The following is a 23,639-nucleotide window of genomic DNA, read 5'->3' on the forward strand; positions in this document are numbered from 1 at the left end:
ATTGGATGAATATCAAAAGTTCATATCAAAAAAACTGACCATGTGATAAATGTAAACACAACACAGGAAAGACAGCTCAGACTGATGGGATACCAACATGATTCTATGTAAGTTGAATATTCCCATAACGAGCAAGTAAACTTGCTTAACTACATCTGCTTTTATGTAATCTGTCCACAACCTCCTCCTTTCTATGTGAAAGCTATAGGAGTGTGTTAGTGTCAAAGAAGTTATATCAGCAGTTTGAACAAAAATTATAAAATTAGGTTGAATAAAAATGTAAATATATTTATGTAGCTTTCCTTCCTTTCTGTTTTGACAATTTTTTTACTGTCTCATCACAATCAATAATCAGAAGCTAACTTCATCTTTTTTAAAAAAGTGTGAAGTGCTAGGAGCTCTGTCAAGAGACTTCTAACATTATAAACAATTTATGTTATATGTGACACATTATGCTTCACTCACATATCAAGAACTAAGCAATGGCCTTTTCATTTTTGTTGTGAGAAAGTCATTTCTACATTTAAAATTAATCTATTACTACATTTTCTGATAAGGCTATTTATTTCTAAGTAAAAAAAAAAAAAGTTGATTTAGCTAAGAATTCTTTCCTTTACTGTTAGCCTTCTTGTATTAGGAGTAATAAGAACAGCGTTACAAAAAACAGTGGCTGATAATGGCCTTATTAAAATCCAGTCATTTCTGTGGTGACAAGAAAAATTCCACTCAATATCATAGATTTGTGAAAAGTCACTGTTACTGTCACTATTTAGTAAAATAGTCATATCTTCCTCTTGATTTTCCAAAAGAGCTTCATGGTGTCACTCTTCTTCTATAATGTACTGCACATGATTGACAGCTTTCTTCCTGTCTTCAGATGTGACTTTCCTAATAGCTACATTTGTGATTGCATTCACTGCAAATGGTTCAAATGGCTCTGAGCACTATGAAACTTAACATCTGAGGTCATAAGTCCCCTAGAACTTAGAACTACTTAAACCTAACTAACCTAAGGACATCATACACATCCATGCCCGAGGCAGGATTCGAACCTGCGACCGTAGCTGTGGCGCGGTTCCAGACTGAAGCGCCTAGAACCACTCGGCCACTACGGCTGGCCGCATTCACTGCAGATGGGGTGAAATTTTCAAGCATAACCTGTAATTTATGCCCATACGAATTATGCTATTTTGAAATGGCAGTGACAAAGTCACAGCATGATGAGTGTATGCCCAAATGTCTTTGCCTGTTCTTTGATATTGTATTTGGTGAACCATTATTTATGGAGAGATATTTAACTACCTTCAATCTTGAAATTCTGAAGCTGATCATCTCCTTCTCTTGCTTTGCCATGATAGTGTAAGAACAGAATGATAAGGAGCATGATCAAAAACAGTTGTTGATGGCTTGCCAAGATTCAGTATTAGTGAGTTTTTAACAACTTAGGAAACACCATGATTCATTTCTCAAGGTAATTCTTTGTATTCTTTAATTTAAAGAGCAGGAGATAGTTTGGGGAAAACATTGTGATGTGCCTGCATGTAGAATAATAAGTCTGCCTCTCTTGCCCCTTTTGGTTTTGTCGTCCAAAGAGCACTACTTGTGAACATAGCAAGCGTTGACCTATGTTGCATCAAGACAAACCAAATCGTCAGTATCATAGATATGCCTGAATAATTGGAGTCACCACATTCTCTCTCCACCAACAGCTTGTGGACACAGAAATGACCACAGTGTGCATTCATGTTGTGCAGAACAGTGATAATGAGGTGCGACTATATTGCAAAAGGCCTTTTTCCTTAAGGGTAACCAATAATTCGCTGAGCATCATATACTCCTTTCTGTGATATTAATCATAAATAAGACAAAGTATAGCATCCACAGCAAATGAATTTATGTTGGTAGTTCACATACTCAGAAATGTTTTTTTACACAGTTTTCAGCTTCAACAAACACTGAATTTCTTCTTCTTCTTCTTCTTCTTCTTCTTCTTCTTCTTCTTCTTCTTCTTCCTCCTCGACCAGCCTTCACCAACTGCATATTTGTTTGAATTCAAAGCAGCAGCAGTTCATTTTCTCACATCATCTGTGGAGGCAAGCAGGTCACTGTCAACATTGTCTTTCTCACAGTAAGTCCTATGTCAACCATTTCTTTTGACTGACCTCTTGAATCAAATACTCCCAGTGATGCAGAAAAATTTTGGCTTATGCAGCATCTTTCTATTCTCCTAAAATGCATCCCATGCCTAATGAAGTGATGCCTCTCTTATTGTCCGTTAGAATAGAAACTGGATAAAGGAATGACTCATAATTTTATTGTTTTGTAATGTCTGTTGACTTGGTGAATATTTTTATTAAATATGAGAGGACTGTTTAGATCATACCTCTGTCAAACATCCATGACAGTTACTCTGTGTTCAGCTAAGTATTTTGAGACATTTTAAAGTAATAGGTAGTTCCAGCCAGTTCATTTTTATAAAATTGTTGTTACTAACTGATAACATAGTTTATTCCTTTAAATTTAGCATATTTCCTAAACCATCTTATATAAATTTGTGTATAACAGCACTTGTGTTTACAAGTGTTGATGGACACACACATACTGCTGATATATTAAAGTTTCAAAAGTTCCATTGCCTTTGTTGCCTGAGTTGCTGTTGAGTATACATTTATGGTAATGCTACAATGTTTGATCAAGATTACATCATTTTTGTTGTTTTGAGCTAACACTGATCTGAAACAACTTTTAAGTTTTGTAACTTCACATGCAACATTCTTCGCTGCTATGTAATTATTTCTCTGTCCATAGAGGTACTGTCCCTTACATGCCTCACTTTATCTCTGCATGTGTGTACATCAAATCTTTTTCTCAGTAGTAGCATTACATCATTTAAATTAGGCTTAAATGGGAAATGTGACCAAGATTTACATAAGAAACAGTTTTGGTCATGCTTACTTCACTTATATATACTTCTCAGTAATGTACATGTTCTTAAGTAATGTGTCTGTGGTGGAGATCTGTAAATGAATACTATGCTCTCCTTGTGTAAACTCATAACCATTATAATACAACCCCATAATCACATGCTTAGTTTATAACTTCCACGCTCAAAAACACTATATGGCCTATATGGTTGCATTGTGGGAAACTGTGCACATTCTTATAACCTTTAACACAGTTTTATTGGATAAAAGATTTGGAAATAAACATCATAGACAAAAATTTAATACTGAAAGCTTAAAGCAAGGTTTATGGATGATAATTAAGGAAATAATGTTACTCAGTTTATTTTTTAAATACAAATAAGTTTACTCAGTTTCACTCACATGTTTGTACACATACACGAACATTCAGCTATAATATATATAATACATCAGACATTTGTAACTTCAAGCATACAATATTATCAAATATATCACACTTCTCCAACACTCAGCTGCACTTGATAGTGTCTTTAAACCATTCTCCAGAATTAAGTGACCCCTACGGGTTTGTTCATTGTATAACTACAGACCAAATTAGGCTTAACTTCTGCTGAAGATGACTGTGAGAATGATGACAATGATGACAGTTGGATTGCTCATTAGCTATAAATAGATGGTATGTCCCAAAAATTATAAAATGAACACAATATTATAAAGTAACCAATTACAAAAATCTACTGAGGCTCTTGTTGACTACAGATGGAAAACTTTGAACATGTGGTAATGATATGGTAAATAATGTGCAGATTGTATCTGGTATATGAATCATAATACAACATGACCATTCAAAAATCAGAAGGAAATATCTTCACTGGGAAGTACATTATAACAGGAAACAGCTGACTGAAACACAGCAAAATTGTTTTTGAACTAGAACAATATGCACCAGAAACAAAATTTTCAGTGCAGATAACTTCATTTTACCAATAATATATTTTCTACAGCCTTTCTGAGACCTGTTTTACGGCTATGAACATGTTTGCACTTAAATGCGACAGAATCAAAAGCCTCCCCACTCCAATATTTATAGCTCTTTTCACTGGAAACATGCATTCATTTAATCAATACTCAGAAGATGGAGCAGAAAGGCATTGATTCTTTACTGTTACCAAGGTCTTGATCATAGTGTTTGTATTGTTAAATACAGATTTATTAACTTACATATATAATTTCATTATACAACTTACACAGTCTCATTAACACCATAACATTATAATAGACAGTTTTCAACATCTATTACATCATTACACATAGAAATGAAATATTTTTACAAAAGTGAATGTACAATAATACTGAAGGACAGTATCAGTCTGTAGACTGACGAATAATGTTCCATAGCTTATAGTGCAGATTAAACTCTACACATAGCAGCATATGATGGCTGGAACAGCATGTTGATATCAGGTTTGTTTCCTTTCCCTTACATCAGCTATTTCTGATAATAAGGCAGATGACCCATTCTGTATGTGCTCAGAGGAATAGAAGTAGGAGGATGTTTTGTGCTGTAGATGTCTTCTGGTTCATATTCAACATCATAATATATTCCACTTTGGTTCTGAAACAAGGAAAATTTGCAATTTTTACAGAGAGAAACAAAACATAATAACAAATAAAATCTGCAAGTTACATGCAAAGTTACTCACAATTAATTACTAATATATTTTTGAAAACATTTCCTGAAAAGGAAGACCCTAACAAAAAGGGATTTCTGTTGTTAATTCAAATATAATATTGAGGACATCTTTTCATGACAGGGAATGTAAGTCACAAATTTCTCAAAAAGAAATGGAAGTGAAAACAATTTTTCTTTATCAAATGATACTGGGAGTTATTTAGATGACTAAGGAGAGTAGTTACTGAATAACTGAACATTTGAACATGTAGTTGACGAATTATTTGTTTAAGTAAACTAAGGGAAGATCCAAGAAGAAATAAAATTGCTAAAGCAGGTGTGTTTATGTTAGTGCAAAAAGTTAGAGAAATCAATGTTGAAAGTGGTGTTTGCAGAAAGAAATTCTGAATAAAAATAAAATATGTTCTTGAAGTAAATAAATTAAAAATGGCTCGTTATCACATTGGCTATGAAAACTCAGTCAACTAAGTTCTAAATTGTAATAAAATTATAAATGAGATAAGCAAAACAGGATCTGAAACGCATACACTCAAGCAATGTACTACAAAAAGCAAAGTCTTCAAAATCTAAAAACAAATATGTGAGCTGCATGGAAGGTACAGCATACTCATTCTCATTTACCAGCAAGATGATCACTTTAACTGACTGACAGTGAGGTGCTTGGTCCTGTAATACATGAGTCTTTTAATGGAATAAAATATATAGTTACTTTCATTAATACTCGCACTCATCTTACAGTACTTTAATTTACATTCTTCAATAAAAGTTGAAATATTTTCATTATTTTAAAGTATTTTATGGAATAGCTACTACTTATTTTAATATGAAAATTGGCACACTTAGATATTGTACTGGTCAAGACATTCAAAATGGGATGAAGAAATACTTCAAACAAAAGGGCAGCAATTTGGTTTCTCATGAAAATCAAGAGGCTGAAAGATTACATCATACGATCATTGAAAAATCTCACAGCATGATTCTTGGAGGTAAATGTGGAAATCAATTATGGTCAGATGCCATAATGACTGTCATTTTTATCATTATTCCTAATCCTATTTATGCTTTACATGAAGAAGAAATTTTAGCAATAGGATGGTATGGATGGAGGTCAAATTCTGAAAAACTACATATTTGGATGCAATGAACAGCATTCCAAAGTTATTATTGACTCACAAATTTTAAATCAAGTCATTAAGTGTTTCATAACCAGTTATCACCCTGATGGTTACAGACTCTCATGTAAGGAACAACATAAAATTGTTCTTTGAAGATAAGCTATTTATGCAGAAGGCGAAATTTTTATTTGATGGATGACCTAAAGATGACTGAGTCATAGAGACTGCTCAAATGGATGAGATAATGAACAACAAAGTAGAAAATCAAGGACATCAAAATAAAACAATCTCAAGGAAACTCAGCAGGCTGATAAAGGAAAACTAGAGCACATGACTTCAAAATAAATCAATTAAAAAGAATCTCTGTGATAAAGTAACAGATAATAATCAAACTTAGATACCTGGAGATCTATGCTGCATTGCGTTTGAATGCACAAAGGTGTGGAGAAGATTAATTTAGAAATTTGACATGGTGAGGAGAATGGAGAAAGGCAACTAAAGAAGAATTAGACAAACTGGTTTCCAGAGTGAGATAAATTAGAGTGTCTTGTATCTAACTGGACATGCACTTACACATTACTTCAAGCAAATGAATACTCAGAGTGCAGTGAGATGCATCCAGAAATATTTATTTATCAAAGGTTGTACACTTTTCTGAGTGTGATGAACACATGCCTTAAGTACATTCCTACACAGATATTTTATATAAATGTATATAAAATGTGTAAATTGTGTAGAAGAACTTGAATGTAGACTTAATAATATAATGAAATAAATTAGTTTTCAGCAATCTGAAGTTGATAGATGCCTCTATGTTCTAAGCTTTTATTGCTTGAATATTTATCTGAAACTTCATGTAGATGATATTCTGTGTGCTGATATTGCAAAATCAAACAAATGGATGTTTAGGATAAATTAAAAACAAAATTTTGGATAAGAGAACTCAGTGATCCAGAACCCTCCTTGGGAATGATATACCAAGAAGAAACAGGAAACTTGCTTAGTCAGTTCACTTGCCTCCAAAACTTTGTGAAGAGGTTCAATATGAAAGATCGCAAATCTTTAAAGATGCCGATGGAACTCAATTCTAGTAAAGATGGAGACGAGATACTGGCAGAAGTAAAGCTGTGAGTACCGGGCGTGAGTCGTGCTTCGGTAGCTCAGATGGTAGAGCACTTGCCCGTGAAAGGCAAAGGTCTCGAGTTCGAGTCTCGGTCGGGCACACAGTTTTAATCTGCCAGGAAGTTTCAACCAGAAAGATGTTTGAAGTGGGTTCTTTGATATGCAGCATGTACATTAAGTCCAGGAACACTTTCAATTATTTATTGCTCAAGAACTGAACATTGTGCAGATATCATACATATGTCATTCTAGTAATTTGCCGGTAGTCAGCCCTAGTTGGAAACACGGAGCTGTCGCATTGATGGATTGGCCATGGTACAGAAGGGGACAACTATTTCATGAAGTGGCCTCCCCGATCACCAGATCTCACTTTTGTCTGTGGGGACACATTAAAGATCTGGTGTATGTACCACCTCTACCACGTGACGTAGCAGAGCTCTGGGAGAGAATATGGGAAGCAACTGCCAGCCAACAATGCCATGCTGGGACGGGTATGGCAAGAATTTGATTACCGTATTGATGTCTGCCTAGTCACTCGTGGTTTGCATACCGAATGTTTGTAAAAAAACTTTCAGAGCATCTCTTCAAAATACAATATACATGTGTACAATGTTTAGTTCTTGTGCAATAAATAATTGAAAGTGTTCCTGGACTTCATGTACATCCTATACTAAAGGAACCTGTTCATAGGAAAGAAAATTCAAATTTTGTTCCATGTTAGTTTCATCCTAAGTGGAGAAGATCAGAGGACAGATGGTCTACAACAGGATACATACTTCAGGTATTTGTAAATACTGCCTGGAAGGCTATAAGAAGACATAGTGTGTTTTTGTGTTTCAGGAGAGGTTTATGAAACTGAGAGAAAACTGATCTGTGTATATTTTTTGAAATTTCTATTCAAGTTTTTTTACCCATTTATGCTTAAGTGTGATTGGTCTAGATGCATGCCATGATTCATTTGGGAAGTGTGTCACAAAGCTGTTGTAAATGATCCTTGATATCCTGGATACTGACACTGGGATGGAGTTGATGTCCAAGCCAAGCTGTCCCACATATGTTCTGTCAGGGACAGATCTGGGGATCTTGCTGGTCACAAGAGTATGTCAACATCACCCAAACAGATCATTGAGACACATGCCATGTGCAGACAAGCATTATCTTGTTGAAAAATGGCCACATGAGACAAAACACCTAAGGATACAGGATGTACATGATGTACCACTTGCTGTCAGAATTCCCTCAGTCACTATCAACCATGATCTGAACTCATACCCAAAGGCTCCCTACACGATGACACCCAGAGTAACATGTCTGTGTCTCTCCAAGACATTGGCCACACTCACAAATGATGGTCATTCTGTGTAATCCAGAACCTTGATTCACTACTAAACATGATGTGATGTCATTCATCATGAGTCTACACTTCCCGATCATGGCACCACTCCAAATACAATAATTTATGTTGTGGTGTTAATGACAGTCTATGCACCAGATGGTTAGTCCCTAGTCGAGCCACTGCTAGTCTCCAAACAATGTTGCAGTATGACACGGAATGTTGCAGGGAGTCCATTGCTTGTTCTTGGATGCCAGGCACAGATATGAAGGGGTTACAGTGTGCTGGGTGCACAATATGGCGCTCCTTCTTTGGGTGGTCAGATGTGGTTAACTGGAACTTTGACAATGAATATGCCTGCCCTCACAATCCCATGCAATCCTACATTGGGCCACTGCCACATCTGAATATCCCACAGATTCAGATATTGTACAATTCAAGCTGACAATTGCTGGAGACCCATAATGACACCCATTTTAAAATCTGTCACATGCTGATAATAGTACCTCACATAAGTAGGTGGAATTCCTGTGCCCTTTACAGTGATCACCCAACACCTGAGCTGTTCACGCCAATTACATTTCCTTCCAGACCTGATAACAACACTAAACACAAGCAACACTAATGCTGTCTGGAGGCTGTTCTATCAATCGCATGAAACAGCAACTCAAATAATTTACATTCACGGCACTGACATTGCATTTATGAATTTACATTGATATGTCTTCTGGATGCTTCACTCTTTATGTTAGGCATTATATTTTCACATACAAAGATTATCAAGGATGCAAAACATTTTTAACCAGATGAAGAGGTTATGGAAGCTGTATATGGATATTTTTCATTCTTTTTAATGGTCCGCACCCGGTAGGTGAGTGGATCAGCATAACTGAAATGATCAGACTGTTTTTGTTTAAATAACTTCATGTATAACAAGTGTCCATGGTTAGTACATGAACTTAGTATGTATATGGAATGTGTAACACTGTTTTTATAATAAATGTTTTTATATATAAAAAAAAGTGGTCAGTGCGACAGAATGTCAATCCTTCATTTCACAAATGAAATGGAATTGAGGAAAAAGTTGGAAAAATGATACTAGACTACATGAGGACATCATTGATTGGTAAATGAATTATTTATCTATAAATCATCCATCAGTTCCAAAACACGAACTTACTATCTTGCCCTTGAAATATTGTTGTAGCTATGCACTGTATGCATATCAATCACTTAATAAATATATGGTTTATTGTTAAACTAGAACTTACAGCTATAGATGATCTGCTTTTTGGTCTTGGCACATGGAAGTTTCTCCCTAGTAAATCAACTTGGTCTTCTTCTTCACTGCTGCTAGAATCTGCAGTGTGTGTTCCTTTGAGGCTCATAGCACGTGATGCAGCAGAAGTTTGACACTGCTGTATGGAAGGTGCACGGTTTGGATAACCAAACACAGCAGATGATGGTCGTGTAGGTGCATTCATTGCGTCAAGCTGCTGGGAGAAAATGACATATGTACTCAAAAAAAGAAAAAGAGAAAGGACTTCTTACTGTAGCGATCATTATATCTTACAGTATATACCAGACTGAAAATTAACTTATGAAAATAATGACATATTGACTATCCAACATAACTTACAGGAGGCAAAATTTCAAATACTGCTAACATACACATTAAAACTATTGAAGCTATCAGAAAGGTTAGCTCTAGTTTAGAGATTAGATTAGATTAGTTATTTCTTCCATAGATCCGTGCTGACAAGATCCTTGTGGATGTGGAACATTTTTTCTTTTAACCTGAAATAACAATACTAATAGTATGGATATATACAATACATCATTTGTTTCTATTAAAAAATTCGTCAATGGAGTTGAAGGAATTGGCCACTAGTAAGTCTTTCAGGCTCCTTTTAAACTGATCTTTATTTGTAACTAAATTTTTTATGTTTGCTAGCAAATTATTGAAGATGAGTGTTCCTGAGTAGTGTACCCCTTTTTGAACTAATGTAAGTGCTTTTAAGTCCTTGTGCAGATCATTTTTGTTCCTGGTATTGTATGTATGAACTGAGCTGTTTGTTGGAAAAAAAGTTGTATTATTTAGGACAAATTTCATTAAGGATTAAATATACTGAGAGGCAGTTGTTAGTATACCCAGTTCTTTTAAGAGGTTTCTACATGATGTCCGTGAATTTACTCCACAAATAATACGTATTACATGCTTTTAGACTCTGAAAGGTTTTGTTTGACTTGAAGAGTTACCCCAAAATATTATACCATATGACATTGTGGAATGAAAGTAGGCAAAGTATGCAAGCTTTTTCATTTTTATGTAGCCTATGTCAGCTAACACTCTAATTGCAAATACAGATTTGTTAAGGCATTTCTGCAGTTCTGTGGTGTGCTCCTCCCAACTGAATTTATTATCAAGTTGTAATCCCAGGAATTTAAGACTGTCAACCTCTTCTATCTGCTCTTCTTCGTACTTTATGCATATGATGGGTGGAAACCTCTTACAGGTTCTGAATTTCGTATAGTGAGTCTTTTCGAAGTTTAATGTCAGTGAGTTGGCTTTAAACCATTTCCTTGAGGAGGAAAGAGAAGTACTTGATCAAACCCCAGACCTTTGGATTGTCAGTCTGGCATTTACCTGTTGAGCCATACACTCTACCACAACTTCATTTATCACTCACAGCATGTAGAAAAACACAGAACTACTAACAGCTGACTTGAAAACATTCATTTAATGGCATCTATTGACCTCAAAGATATTACATGGCAGTAAAATTTGAATCTCAACACATCCTCTAAACTTTTACAGCCAGCTATAAATTAAGAACTGAGGTTTGCATTTGTGGTTCTAGGAAGTCCAAGTCCTTCAACAGATTTCTCATGCTTTGGTACTGGAAGAGTCTTTGTCAGTACATCTGCCATTATTATAACTTCTGTTGGTTGATAGTCCAGTTTTAGTAGATACCCTTTCAGAGCCTGATGTATTAAGTGTTATTTTATGTGAATGTGCCTAGTCTTTGAGGTGAGAACTTGAGTAATGTGCTAACTTTCCATCTGGTTGACTGTCTCTGAACAGGGTGATGTATGACAGTTTTCATAAACTTAACTCCTTCATAAGTGGTGACAGGTGAATCACTTCCTTAGCTGGTTCAATGCAGCTGATGTACTGAGTTGTTGGAAGAGCAATGGCTCACTGCTTGCATGAACACTATGAGATTGATGATCTGGATAAGGTTAAACTGTAATCTGTATATGACTTCCTATCAGTGTTGTAACTTCCTCAACCAGAACGCATGTAGCAAAAGGTTCTTTCCTTATTCTTGATGCAGGGCAGTTTCTTGTCTATGGTTCCTTTGTTGCATGTAAGAATTTGTTTAGCACTTTTCAGTAAGTAAAAGTATGATTGTTATTTTACTGGCTTCACTTATTGACTGTATAGCATATGTTGTATCAGTGGTTGGTGGTTTAGGCTGATAAACAGCGAGGTCATCAGTGTCTTTCCTTGTAATAAATACAGACAAGAGTGGTGAAAAAAGACAATGAAAAAATAATAATAGGATTTAAATCCATTTGGTATCATCACACAAGTATGTCAGTTTGAGTACCAGTGCTCATGTACATCAATGCTCCAACCAGCTCTCTGAGTGAATGACACACTGAAGAGTCAAAGAAACTGATACACCTACATAATGTTGTGTTGGGTTCCTGTGAGCATGGAGAAGTGCTGCGGCACGTTGTGGCAGGGACTCGACTAATGGCTGAAGTAGCGCTGGAGGGAAGTGACACCATGAATCTTACAGGCCTGTCCATAAATCCATAAGAGTGTGAGGGTGTGGTGATCTCTTCTGAACATTATGTCACAAGACATCCCAGATATGCTGAAACATGTTCATATCTCGAGAGACTGGCAGTCAGCAGAAATGTTTAAACTCAGGAGAGTGTTCCTGGAGTCACTCTGTAGCAATTCGGGACATGTGATGTGTCATATTGCCCTGCTGGAATTGCCCAAGTCCATCGGAACGCACAATGGAAATGAACGAATGCAGGCGATCTGACAGGATACATGTCACCTGTCACAGTCATATCTAGATGTATCAGTGGTTCATTATTACTCCAACTGAACACACTCCACACCATTACAGAGCCTCCACAAGCTTGAATAGTTCCCTGCTGACATGCAGGGTCCATGAATTCATGAGGTTGTCTCCTTAGCCGTACATGTCTATACACTCGATACAATTTGAAATGAGACTCATCTGACCAGGCAAGATGTTTCCAGCCATCAACAGTCCAGTGTCAGTGTTGATGGGGCTAGGTGAGCCAGTTATCTAGAGTACACAAGTGGGCCTTTGGATCCAAAAGCCCATATCAATGATGTTTCATTAAATGGCTCACACGCTGACTCTTGCTGATGACCCAGCATTGAAGTCTGCAGCAATTTGCGGAAGGGTTGCACTTATGTCATGTTGAGTGATTCTCTTCAGTCATCATTGGCCCCATTGCTGCAGAATCCTTTTCCGGCCACAGTGATGTCGGAAATTTTATGTTTTACCGAATTCCTGATACTCATGGGACACTTGTGAAATGGTTGTATGGGAAAATCTCTACTTCATGATGTGTCCCATTGTTCGTGTGCCAACTGTAACACCACTTTCAAACTCACTTAAACCTTGCTAAGCTGCCATTGCAGCAGTAACTGATCTAACAACTGCAAAAGACACTTGTTGCCTTATATAGGCATTGCCGACCACAGTGCTGTATTCTGCCTATTTACATATCTCTCTATTTGAATATGCATGCCTATACCAGTTTCTTTGGCACTTCAGTGTAAGTACCATCTTACATTCTGCTATCCGTTGCATAAAAAATTGCTCCCAGTTGCCAATAGAATCCTTACTGACTTGCAGTCATCCATTCGGAGTTGGTGTAAAACTTCTCTGATGTAGCCCTTTTAGCATAATGCAATTTTGTCAACAGATTGATTCACTTTGATGCCCAGACAGTACCTTATGGCACCAAGATTCCTGACTTCAAATTTGATAAATAGTCCTTGATTGTTTTTTTTTCCTTTCTGGGTCTGATGAAGTGATTATAATGTCATCTACATAAATAAGAAGGAAGATGAGGTGTTGTCCTTCACTGTCTACAAAGAAACATGGATCTCAGTTTGTGAGTTGTGATCCAAGTGATGTTAGAGTTGCATTCAACTTGGCGTACCATTGCTGAACAGCCTGCTCCAGCCCATAAATGGCTTCTATACTTCATCACTAGATTTCAATGTTTGGAGCATGACATCTACATCTACATCCATACTCCACAAGCCACCAGACAGTGTGTGGCGGAGGGTACGCTGAGTACCTCTGTCGGTGCTCGCTTCTATTCCAGTCTCATAATGTTCGTGGAAAGAAGGATTGTCGGTATGCTTCTGTGTGGGCTCTAATCTCTCTGATTTTATCCTCATGGTCTCTTCGCGAGATATACATAGGAGGGAGCAATATACTGCTTGACTCTTCGGTGAAGGTATGTTCTTGAAACTTTAACAAAAGCCCGTACAGAGCTACTGAGCATCTCTCCTGCAGAGTCTTCCACTGGAGTTTATCTATCATCTCTGTAATGCTTTCGCGATTACTAAATGATCCTGTAATGAAGTGCGCTGCTCTCCGTTAGATCTTCTCTACCTCTTCTATCAACCCTATCTGGTACAGATCCCACACTGCTGAGCAGTATTCAAGCAGTGGGTGAACAAGAGTACTGTAACCTACTTCCTTTGTTTTCGGATTGCATTTCCTTAGGATTCTTCCAATGAATCTCAGTCTGGCATCTGCTTTACTGATGCTCAACTTTATATGATAATTCCATTTTAAATCTCTCCTAATGCATACTCCCAGATAATTTATAGAATTAACTGCTTCCAGTTGCTGACCTGCTATTTTGTAGCTAATTGATAAGGGATCTATCTTTCTATGTATTCACAGCACATTACACTTGTCTACATGGAGATTCAATTGCCAATCCCTGCACCATGCGTCAATTCGATGCAGATCCTCCTGAATTTCAGTACAATTTACCATTGTTACAACCTCTCAATACACCACAGCATCATCTGCAAAAAGCCTCAGTGAACTTCCGATGTCATCCACAAGGTCATTTATGTATATTGTGAATAGCAACGGTCCTATGACACTCCCCTGCGGCACACCTCAAATCACTCTTACTTTGGAAGACTTCTCTCCATTGAGAATGACATGTTGCATTCTGTTATCTAGGAACTCTTCAATTCAATCACACAATTGGTCTGATAGTCCATATGCTCTTACTTTGTTCATTAAACGACTGTGGGGAACTGCATCGAACGCCTTGCGGAAGTCAAGAAACAGACATCTACCTGTGAACCCGTGTCTATGGCCCTCTGAGTCTCGTGGATGAATGGCGTGAGCTGGGTTTCACACGACCGTCTTTTTTGAAACCCATGCTGATTCCTACAGAGTAGATTTCTAGTCTCCAGAAAAGTCATTATACTCGAACATAATACATGTTCCAAAATTCTACAACTGATCGACGTTAGAGATATAGGTCTATAGTTCTGCACATCTGTTCGATGTCCCTTCTTGAAAATGGGGATGACCTGTGCCCTTTTTCAATCCTTTGGAACACTACGCTCTTCTAGAGACCTATGGTACACCACTGCAAGAAGGGGGCAAGTTCCTTCACATACTCTGTGTAAAATCGAACTGGTATCCCATCAGGTCCTGTGGCCTTTCCTCTTTTGAGCGATTTTAATTGTTTCTCTATCCCTCTCTTGTCTGTTTGGTCATCCTCTGTTTCAGTACCATTTCGGTCACAGAGTGTCTGGACATTTTGTTTTGATCCACCTACTGTTTTGACATAAGACCAAAATTTCCTAGGATTTTCTGCCAAGTCAGTACATAGAACTTTACTTTCGAATTCTTTGAACCCCTCTCGCATAGCCCTCCTCACACTACATTTTGCTTCACGTAATTTTTGTTTGTCTGCAAGGCTTTGGCTATGTTTGTGTTTCCTGTGAAGTTCCCTTTGCTTCCGCAGCAGTTTTCTAACTCGGTTGTTGTACCACGGTGGCTCTTTTTCATCTCTTACGATCTTGCCTTGTTGACAATATGTTTATTTTCCTCCACATCTTTGATATTTTGTAGGAATTTGACAAGCAAATCCAGCTGTTCCATGAATATTTCTGTGTCAATTTCACCACTGAGAAATGCAGTGGTGATATTCAAATGTGAGATGTGGAAGTCAAGTTTGACTGACCGAGCCATGAGCAATACAAATGTTTTCAATCTGTCAACTAGAGGGAATGTTTGCACATAGTCAACTCCAGGCCATTGCTTGAATCCTCATGCAACTATGCTTGCTTGTCTCCACAGCAAAGATCCATCACTTCTGTATTTATTTCTCAAAACAGTTCTACAATCTAATACCCTTCCATTTACTGCAATGTCCTAGGTATCATTTTTCATTAGTGACCTGATTTTTATCATTTACAGCCTCAAACTACTCTCAATGATGGAGAAGATAATGCATTATTGACACTGATCTCTGTTGCATTTAAATTAGGTTAGTATCATCAACTGAAATATCTGATTGATCTACACCTGCACATACTGTTGAGCAGATGTGATGCTTGAAGAATTATTGTCTTCATCTCATGATAAGTCATTGTTGAGATTGAATTCTTGCCCTGCAGTGATTGGAAGCCTGTCTTCTTCAAAGTCATTGAATGCTTCATTATCTGACAATAGCACTGATTCAGTGTATCATCACTGAAATTTCCTCCAAAGAAATTCATGTTGATCCCTCCTCTTTGGTGACAATCTGGTTCATCTTCACAGAAATCCATGTACGTTTGTTTGGTCTAAAAACTGTAAAGATCAAAGAACTTTACATCTCTTCACATGATGCTATGATCTCCTGGTACCCACACACAACAGGCTTTCCAATAGTCAGAATAGCCTACAAAAATCCTCTCTTTGACTATAGGGTCAAACTTTCCTTTATTTGGTAATTTATTCAGGATGACTAATCTTCTGACCAAATCTACAAATATGACATTGGTCAGGTTTTTCTCTGCAGTCAATTCTCACATGAAGTTCCACCAAACAGTCAATTAGTTAAGCAATGATTTTGTATATCATTAGCTGTGTTAATGGCTTTGGCACAAAATGATGTAGCCCTGACTCAAACAATGAATGGTTCAAACAATCCTGCCAGAAGAACATCTGCAACTGAGCATTACTGTAGAGGTTGAAGATACTGCTTTAGTTGCAAGGAGTTTTTTCATGTTTTAGTGCTTAGACCAAGACCTGTTTTGGGCTATTACATGCCCGTCATCAGGAGTGATAATTTTGTGCTGTGACTAAGAGTGCCACGATGGAGAGTATAGGACATGGTGTTCCAGCAGCAAGCACAGAGCACAGAGAATCCATGCTCTGTCCTTGCTGGTGGTATACCACACCCTATCTTCCACATCATCGTACTTGGAGTTGCATCACAAAATTATCACACCCGATGATGCTCATGCAATAGTCTGAAACCGATCATGGTCTAAGCAAATAAAAAAATCAAAAAATCCTTACAACTGAAGTAGTATTTTCGACCTCTGTTATAATGAATGGCTCTTTCGTTCAACAACACCATTCTGCTGCATTGTTTATGGGACTCTTGGGCACCACTGTATTCCTGCCTTTCTGACGAGTCCATTCTTTCATTGCATTTCTCCACACCATCGTCTGACAAAAAATTTAATATCACAATCAATCTGATTTTCAACTAGGTTTTTGAATTCAAAAACTTCATTAACAACTTCTCCTTTCATAATTTTTGGGTCAGCAAAAACACGTCTTTGGACTATTTTCTTGTAAACAAAACAAGTTACCAACTTTGTTTGCAGTCACTTTGATTTTACCATTAACATCTCATATAACTGTATGGGTTTTCTCAAATATCAATGTGTGGTTGTTGTCCACAACTTTTGCGACTGAAATGAGTCTGGTTCTGAGTTTTGTCATGTACAAAGTGTTTTTCAGCATTATGGAGTTGGCACAAATGGGTGTGGTTGTGTTGCATATGTCTCCTTTAGCTGTTACTTGCATTTTGTCAGATGTGTGCACAATTTTGGATCATTGTTCATGTGTAATGTGCAGTGACTGTCTATGCACCAAAAAATGTTGGAGTCACAAAACTTTGGGACAAGCTTGCATATTTAATTTCTTCTTGAAAAAACACACATGTTCTTTCTGCCCCTTCTTGTTACAAAAGGTGCATTTGTATGCTGATTTTCCTTTTTTTTGTTTCTGTTTTGATTTTTGTTATCATTTGTCTCTGTCACTCATAGTACTTTCCAGATTGCTCACAAAATGATTACCAGTATGTGACATTGCAAGTTATTATGGGATAACATTTATTGCAGTAAGATACCTAGACAGGCTTCTATGAACTTAGAACGATCATTTATTCATACCCACTATGAATATAAATAAGACATATTAAATATTAACCAATTATTTTCAAACTTGGTATACTATTTTTTTGTTATCCGGAAGATCTCCTCCAAATTTCAAAGCTGTACTTACAATAGTTTTGGAGATTGAGAAAATTACCTAAAACCCACCAAACTGACACTCAGGGTGAAAAATTCAGTTAGAAATGATTACAGTTTGTCTTTTGTTACCGTTTGAAATCATTCACAGAGTTCTCAATACATTAAATCAATTAGTTTGGATTTTTATTTTTAAAACTTTAATTATTCTTCATTTCGTAGTATAAAAGTTCAGAAGACATTAGTATCTGCTTATTATGTTGTTGTGTGAATAAATGAGAATGAGTGAGAGGGTGTATTATATTATGTACAACATTACGTAATTGGAACATGGGAAAGTTGTAATTTACCCATATTGCTGATGACGTATGTCTAGGGGCAATTGCTTTTGTAAGAAGGCAGCCAGAATATCAGTTTAAAGTGCAATCATTTTCCAAAATATTTTCAAGATTAATTTTATTTCATTTTCTTAATTAAACATTGTGTTAGTATTTGCATTTTGGGATGACGTAAATTACTTTCTGAACAGTGATTGGCTTAGGCGAATTTTGCCGCGAGAATGATCTTGAAGGACCATTCTGGTTTGTCTGTCAGACTGATCAGCCAATCAGAATTAAGTAGTTCCCACCCACAGCTAGTTAGGTATGCTGTGAGTGAGGCAGCATCAGGAGAGTCGCTCTCCAGCTTCGGACGCGGAAGAACATGTTAAATGTGATGATTCTCATTATGTGTAAAATGATGGAATATTCAGTTCCTCACATTTAATACATGTTGTGACTAATGCTGATGTAGTTACAAACAGTTTGATGAAAGTTTGGAGTTTCAGGAATGTTTTGTTGAAAAATTAGTCACATGTGAACTTTTGGCCTTTATGAAAATTCCATGTGGCGTATTCTGTATTCAGTTACGGAGTATTTGGTGAGCAGTTTCTTTTAAAGAAACCTACAGAAAAGGACTGAATGTGAAACTCAGTTTATAGTAGCAGATTTGTGACTGTGAGATCATGTCATCAATCAGGTCAGACTTGTGTAAATTTCTGGCTGCTTTGCATGTGAAATTGGTTGTATAAACTGTGAACAGAGAACTATAGATATGTTAGTTAGGTAAATGCAGACTTGATAGCCCATTTTCATGTGCCCTAGAAGCAATAAAAAGGCTTATCTACAATTTTTTTGAATATTTACTGTGAGAAAAAATGCACCATATCCCTACCCGAAATCTATATATATCTGAGATTGCAGGAACTGAAATACTACTAGAGTTTATGCGGACTTTACAAGACAGATATTAGGCAGTGTTTTCTTCAATGCTGCTTCTTCGTTGTCTAGTAAGTCTATGCTTACAGAGTGAATGGACATCAAACAGAAGCCTTACTGAGGCAAGTGACCTTTTATTTTGAACAATACGATGAACGATTTTTTTAACCCGCCCCGCTACAAGTGCCCAGTTTAACAAACATCATGCCACTTGCACCATAGCTGTCTTTCTGAATCCTTGCATGGTGTTCCTCAAAGATTGTTACTTTTAGAGTCTTGACATCTGGTAGATTGTCATGGGGTTCAGTAGCACATTTAAAACTGTCATAGCTATTTGGAAGACTGTAGAACAGCATTATTGACTATAAATCACCATTTATGTCAACATACATTTCTTGTAACTTTCCACAGCATCAAATAATTCAGTAAGATGTTGTGTCACATAGTCACTAGATTGCATTTTGTGAAGCATGAGGTGCTTCAGCAGCATTGATTTGTAAGCAGGTCCTTTGGGTGCAAAGGTCAATTCAACTTTAAGCCATAACTGACATTATGTAGTGCAGTTCTTTACTTGTTTCAGCTCAGTGGGATTGATGGATAAAAGAGAATCTGCTTTTGCTTTTCTATCTGCAGGTTTCTATCACAGTTGAGAAATACTCAGCTATTAAAAAAACCTCAACCCAGTGGGTTAAACTGCAATTTTATTGTTTTTTTAATGTATTAAAAATTAAATAATTAAGTTCTTATGCTGGCAACCAGCAACTTGCGCAATTATCAGAATCCTTTGTTTAAGTACATGGTTGTAACAGATAACTCTGAATAAGTCCATGCTAACATTAGCAAAATCTTGGACAATGTTATAACTTATGAAGATGCCAATTATCTTATTTGCCAACTGTCAGAGATTTGTATAGTCCTGGCCCTTTTCAAGCAAACAGTACAAATATTGCACAGTTGTTGAACTATGAAATGATCTTTTAGAAAGTCCTCATAAGGGTCCCCATCAGAATGTAACAAAAAAAGATCTAGAGATCTTTCACCATCTTCCTAGTATGTTAGATCCAAAATCCAGAGGAGAATATTAACTGCTGAAAAAGAAGAAAGTGCAGAAAACTGACTCATAGAGAGACAAATGAAGAGGACTGCATGTGTTTTGTCTTTTAGGATTGCTTATTCTGGTTACTTTTCTGCCATTATGTTTTCTGATGCAATCGTAACACAGGTCATGCCCCAGGGAAATGTGATAGGGCTGTTATTATTCTCTATATACATAAATGATTTGGCTGACACCAATCTGTGGCTATTTGCTGATGATGCTATGGTGTAAGGTAAGGTGCTGAAGTTTAGCAAACTGTAGAAGGACAAAAGGTGACCTAGACAAAAGTTCTGGTTGGTGTGATGAATGGCAGCTAGCTCTAAATGTAGGAAAACGGAAGTTAATGTGAATGAGTGGGAAAAACAAACCCATAATGTTCAGGTACAGCATTAGTAGTGACCTGCTTGACACAGCCACACCATTTAAATATCTGGGTGTAACATTGCAAAGCGATATGAAGGGGAATGAGCATGTGAGGATTATGGCAGGAAAGGCAAATGGTTCACTTTAGTTTATTGGGAGAATTCTAGGAAAGTGTGGTTCATCTCCAAAGGAGATTGCACATAGTACACTACTGTGACCTATTCCTGAGTACTGAGTAAGTATTTAGGATCCATAGCAGGTTGGATTAAAAGAAGACATAAAAGCAATTAAGAGGCGAGCTGCTAGATTTGTTACTGGCAGATTCAGACAACATGCAAGTGTTACGGAGATGCTTCAGGAACTCAAATGGAAATCCCTGGAAGCAAGGTGATGTTCTTTTCAAGAACTATATTGAGAACATTTAGAGAAATTGCATCTGAAACTGACAGCTGAATGATTCTGTTTCCCACAATGTACATTCCGTGTAGGGATTATGAAGACAATATACAAGAAATTATGGCTCATAGAAAGGCATATATAGTGTCATTTTGCCCTTGTTCTATTTGCAAGTGTAACAAAAAAGGAAATTATTAGTAGTGGTATGGGATATCCTCCACTATATTCCATGAGGTTGACTGCAGAGTATTCACATAGATGTAGATCTACAAACAAACTGTGGAAGATTATGGAGCTCAAAACATTGAATAATACATAGTAATTTATTGAAAAGCCTAATTTCTTGTCTTGGTAGCACAGCAACCATTGGGAGAATCCTCTCCGCCTATGGGTTTGTTTCATCAAGATTAAGATATAATTTAGGAGAGATAAGAACTGAGAAATTAATGAAGATCCTCACATTTCTATGAAGATCCTCACATTTCTGGATGCTCCCAAAACAGACTAAATTGTACTTTACAGTCATTATGATTCTACATGAAGTTGAAGTTTTTCTAGAAGTGTAAATGTTATTTAATTGTGTTCCTTATATTGCAAAAAAATTAAAACATAATATTAATTAAATAAATTCACATGACAGTAAACAGTTGCCTTCAATAAATATGTTGACTCTTTCTAATTTGTGTAAAGCTAACTATGTAACATTTTGTATGTTAATTACATTTTCATTATCAAATGTACTGAGGTTTTATTGGGTTTTGGGGTTTCTTTATGGGTTTAGTAGTGTTGTTACCTAGTCATAAGAAAGTGTGGTGGAGCATTGCCGGCCAGCAAGCACAGTGTGGTGACGTGTACGTTATAGCAAAATGTATCAAAAGCATTGCAAGATGGTCTAGCTATGCTCTCCAAAACCTGTACCGCACAGCAGTAAGGGGGGGATGGTGTTGCCACACCAGGGCTAGACGCATGTTATGAGCTACGTGACTGGGTGCTTGGTGATAGTGCAACATATGTATCCCAGAGCAACATAAATAACTGTGAATTTTGAAACAGATTCATTCAGAACCAGCAATACTACCAGCACACCAGGGTTATGCCAGACAATGAGACAACTGGGCACCACTGACTGCAGCCATGAGTCTGAGAACTGGCTGGGGCAACCGCCTCATGCACTAATTCCACCATGTGGGACTTGGTGCCACAGCTCAGTAGACTTGCTGCCTGCATCTGTCAATACTAGGCTCCTGCCAGGAGGCAGCAAGCTGCATCCCATGCATGGCAGTCTTCCCTCATCACTGCAGAATTTGCAAGCTGCACCTCAGACAACTGGGCACAGGAGTCAACAACAGAAGGCAGACACAGGAAGAAGAAGTGCAGTGCTGATGTCAGGGCCTTGGCCTACTGATGGACTTCCAGCTTGCTGTTCAGTCTGACATCAACATCATGGGCACTGACACAAGTACCATCCCACTGACCAGAAGCCAGGCACTTGCTGACCATCGCCAGCCAGCCATGCTGGTGTGGGGCGTGTATGCCTCACATTAACAATGGAGAAATATGTAACTGGAAAGTAATAAAGTGTTTTTCTTGACCACCAGTCTATTATTGGGCCCCACTAGCCTGCCACTCTGCCCTCACCCCCTGTGGTGTTGTTGACTATTGACAACTTCACACCAGCAGTCATCCACCTCAGACATGCTGCATGTCCAATGCAGTGTTGTTGATCACCGAATCTCAGGACATTGTAGACATCTCTGAACTTGACATGAAAGCTCTGCCCACTTCTGTAGGTAAGAGTGAGCAACATCAGAGGTCATTCCCCTTCCCTGTACATGTTTTGCATAGCCTGAGGTCTATGTTTTGTGCTAGCAAATCCCACTGTCAGTGCATGACACAGTATATGCAAACATGGGAGTTCTGAGCATGATGTTTTTGTGCATGTGACTGGGTACAGTGCCCATCCAGAAATCAATGTGTTTCACATGTAGCATGGCTACATCCAAACAGTGAATCTACAACAATGTGGTGATGAGCAGCTTTCAAAGTCGAAGCCAAATTCTGTCCCAATGGAATTGAATGTTGTTTTAGCCATGTCTGTGGACACAGAAAAGTTAGTGGCTCAATCTGTTTACCAGAACAAATTGTCCACAGTTATCAACCTAGCAGGCTAACAAACTGTTTGTACATTTGCATGTCGTGAATCAGTACATAAAGTTTTAGTTAGACACTGGAGCATCGGTTACGCTGCTGAAATGCACAATGCACAAATGTTTATGTATCACCCATCTCCAGCAGCCAACTTTCACACTATCAATAGTTACTGGACAGGATATCCCTGTGTTAGGTGTGTGCAGTTCGCCCACTACTTTCCGAAAAAAACACATATGTTAGGTTTACGAGGCAGTACCAAAATTTTTGTACTGGACAGTTTTGATTTATTTGGATTGTCAATTCGAGGGAATGTGTTGCAAGTAAATTCAGTTATGCTGCTAACAAGTTCAACGCATTGTGTGATAAGTACAGTTCCTTATCACTTTGAAGGATAGTGGACAGCCTGTTCCACATGCTTTATGTAACCAAGTAGCACATAAATTGCAATGATGGCAGGATTGTGAAGTGTTTAAACCTCTGCATTGAGCCAATGGGCATCCCTCTGGTCATTCTTTCGAAGCCATCAGATGGACTGAATATGTGCAGATTTCAAAGCTACCATCAGTCCACAAACTGTTGTTGATTTTTTTCCTCTTACCACTCCTGGACG

The 23,639-nt window shown here is 37.5% G+C and overlaps 1 protein-coding gene across 2 annotated transcripts in view; it reads right to left on the reverse strand.

The window, feature by feature from the left end:
• Positions 1 to 3,283: 3,283 nt before the first annotated feature.
• The window catches only part of LOC126298070 (mucin-5AC-like), a 276,647-nt gene continuing 256,291 nt past the window's right edge, over positions 3,284 to 23,639 (reverse strand). Inside the window, exons 14-15 of one of the 2 annotated variants that reach the window (XM_049989390.1) lie at positions 9,459 to 9,680; positions 3,284 to 4,539 (exon numbers count right to left, since the gene is read on the reverse strand). In XM_049989390.1, the coding sequence (XP_049845347.1) occupies positions 4,414 to 4,539; positions 9,459 to 9,680 (348 nt within the window). In that variant the 3' untranslated portion in view covers positions 3,284 to 4,413. Of the gene's footprint in view, positions 4,540 to 9,458; positions 9,684 to 23,639 lie in introns of both variants that reach the window. The other variant, XM_049989389.1, reaches the window with a different exon arrangement.

Source organism: Schistocerca gregaria, chromosome X (assembly GCF_023897955.1).
Source record: "Schistocerca gregaria isolate iqSchGreg1 chromosome X, iqSchGreg1.2, whole genome shotgun sequence".
NCBI classification, from domain to species: domain Eukaryota; kingdom Metazoa; phylum Arthropoda; class Insecta; order Orthoptera; family Acrididae; genus Schistocerca; species Schistocerca gregaria.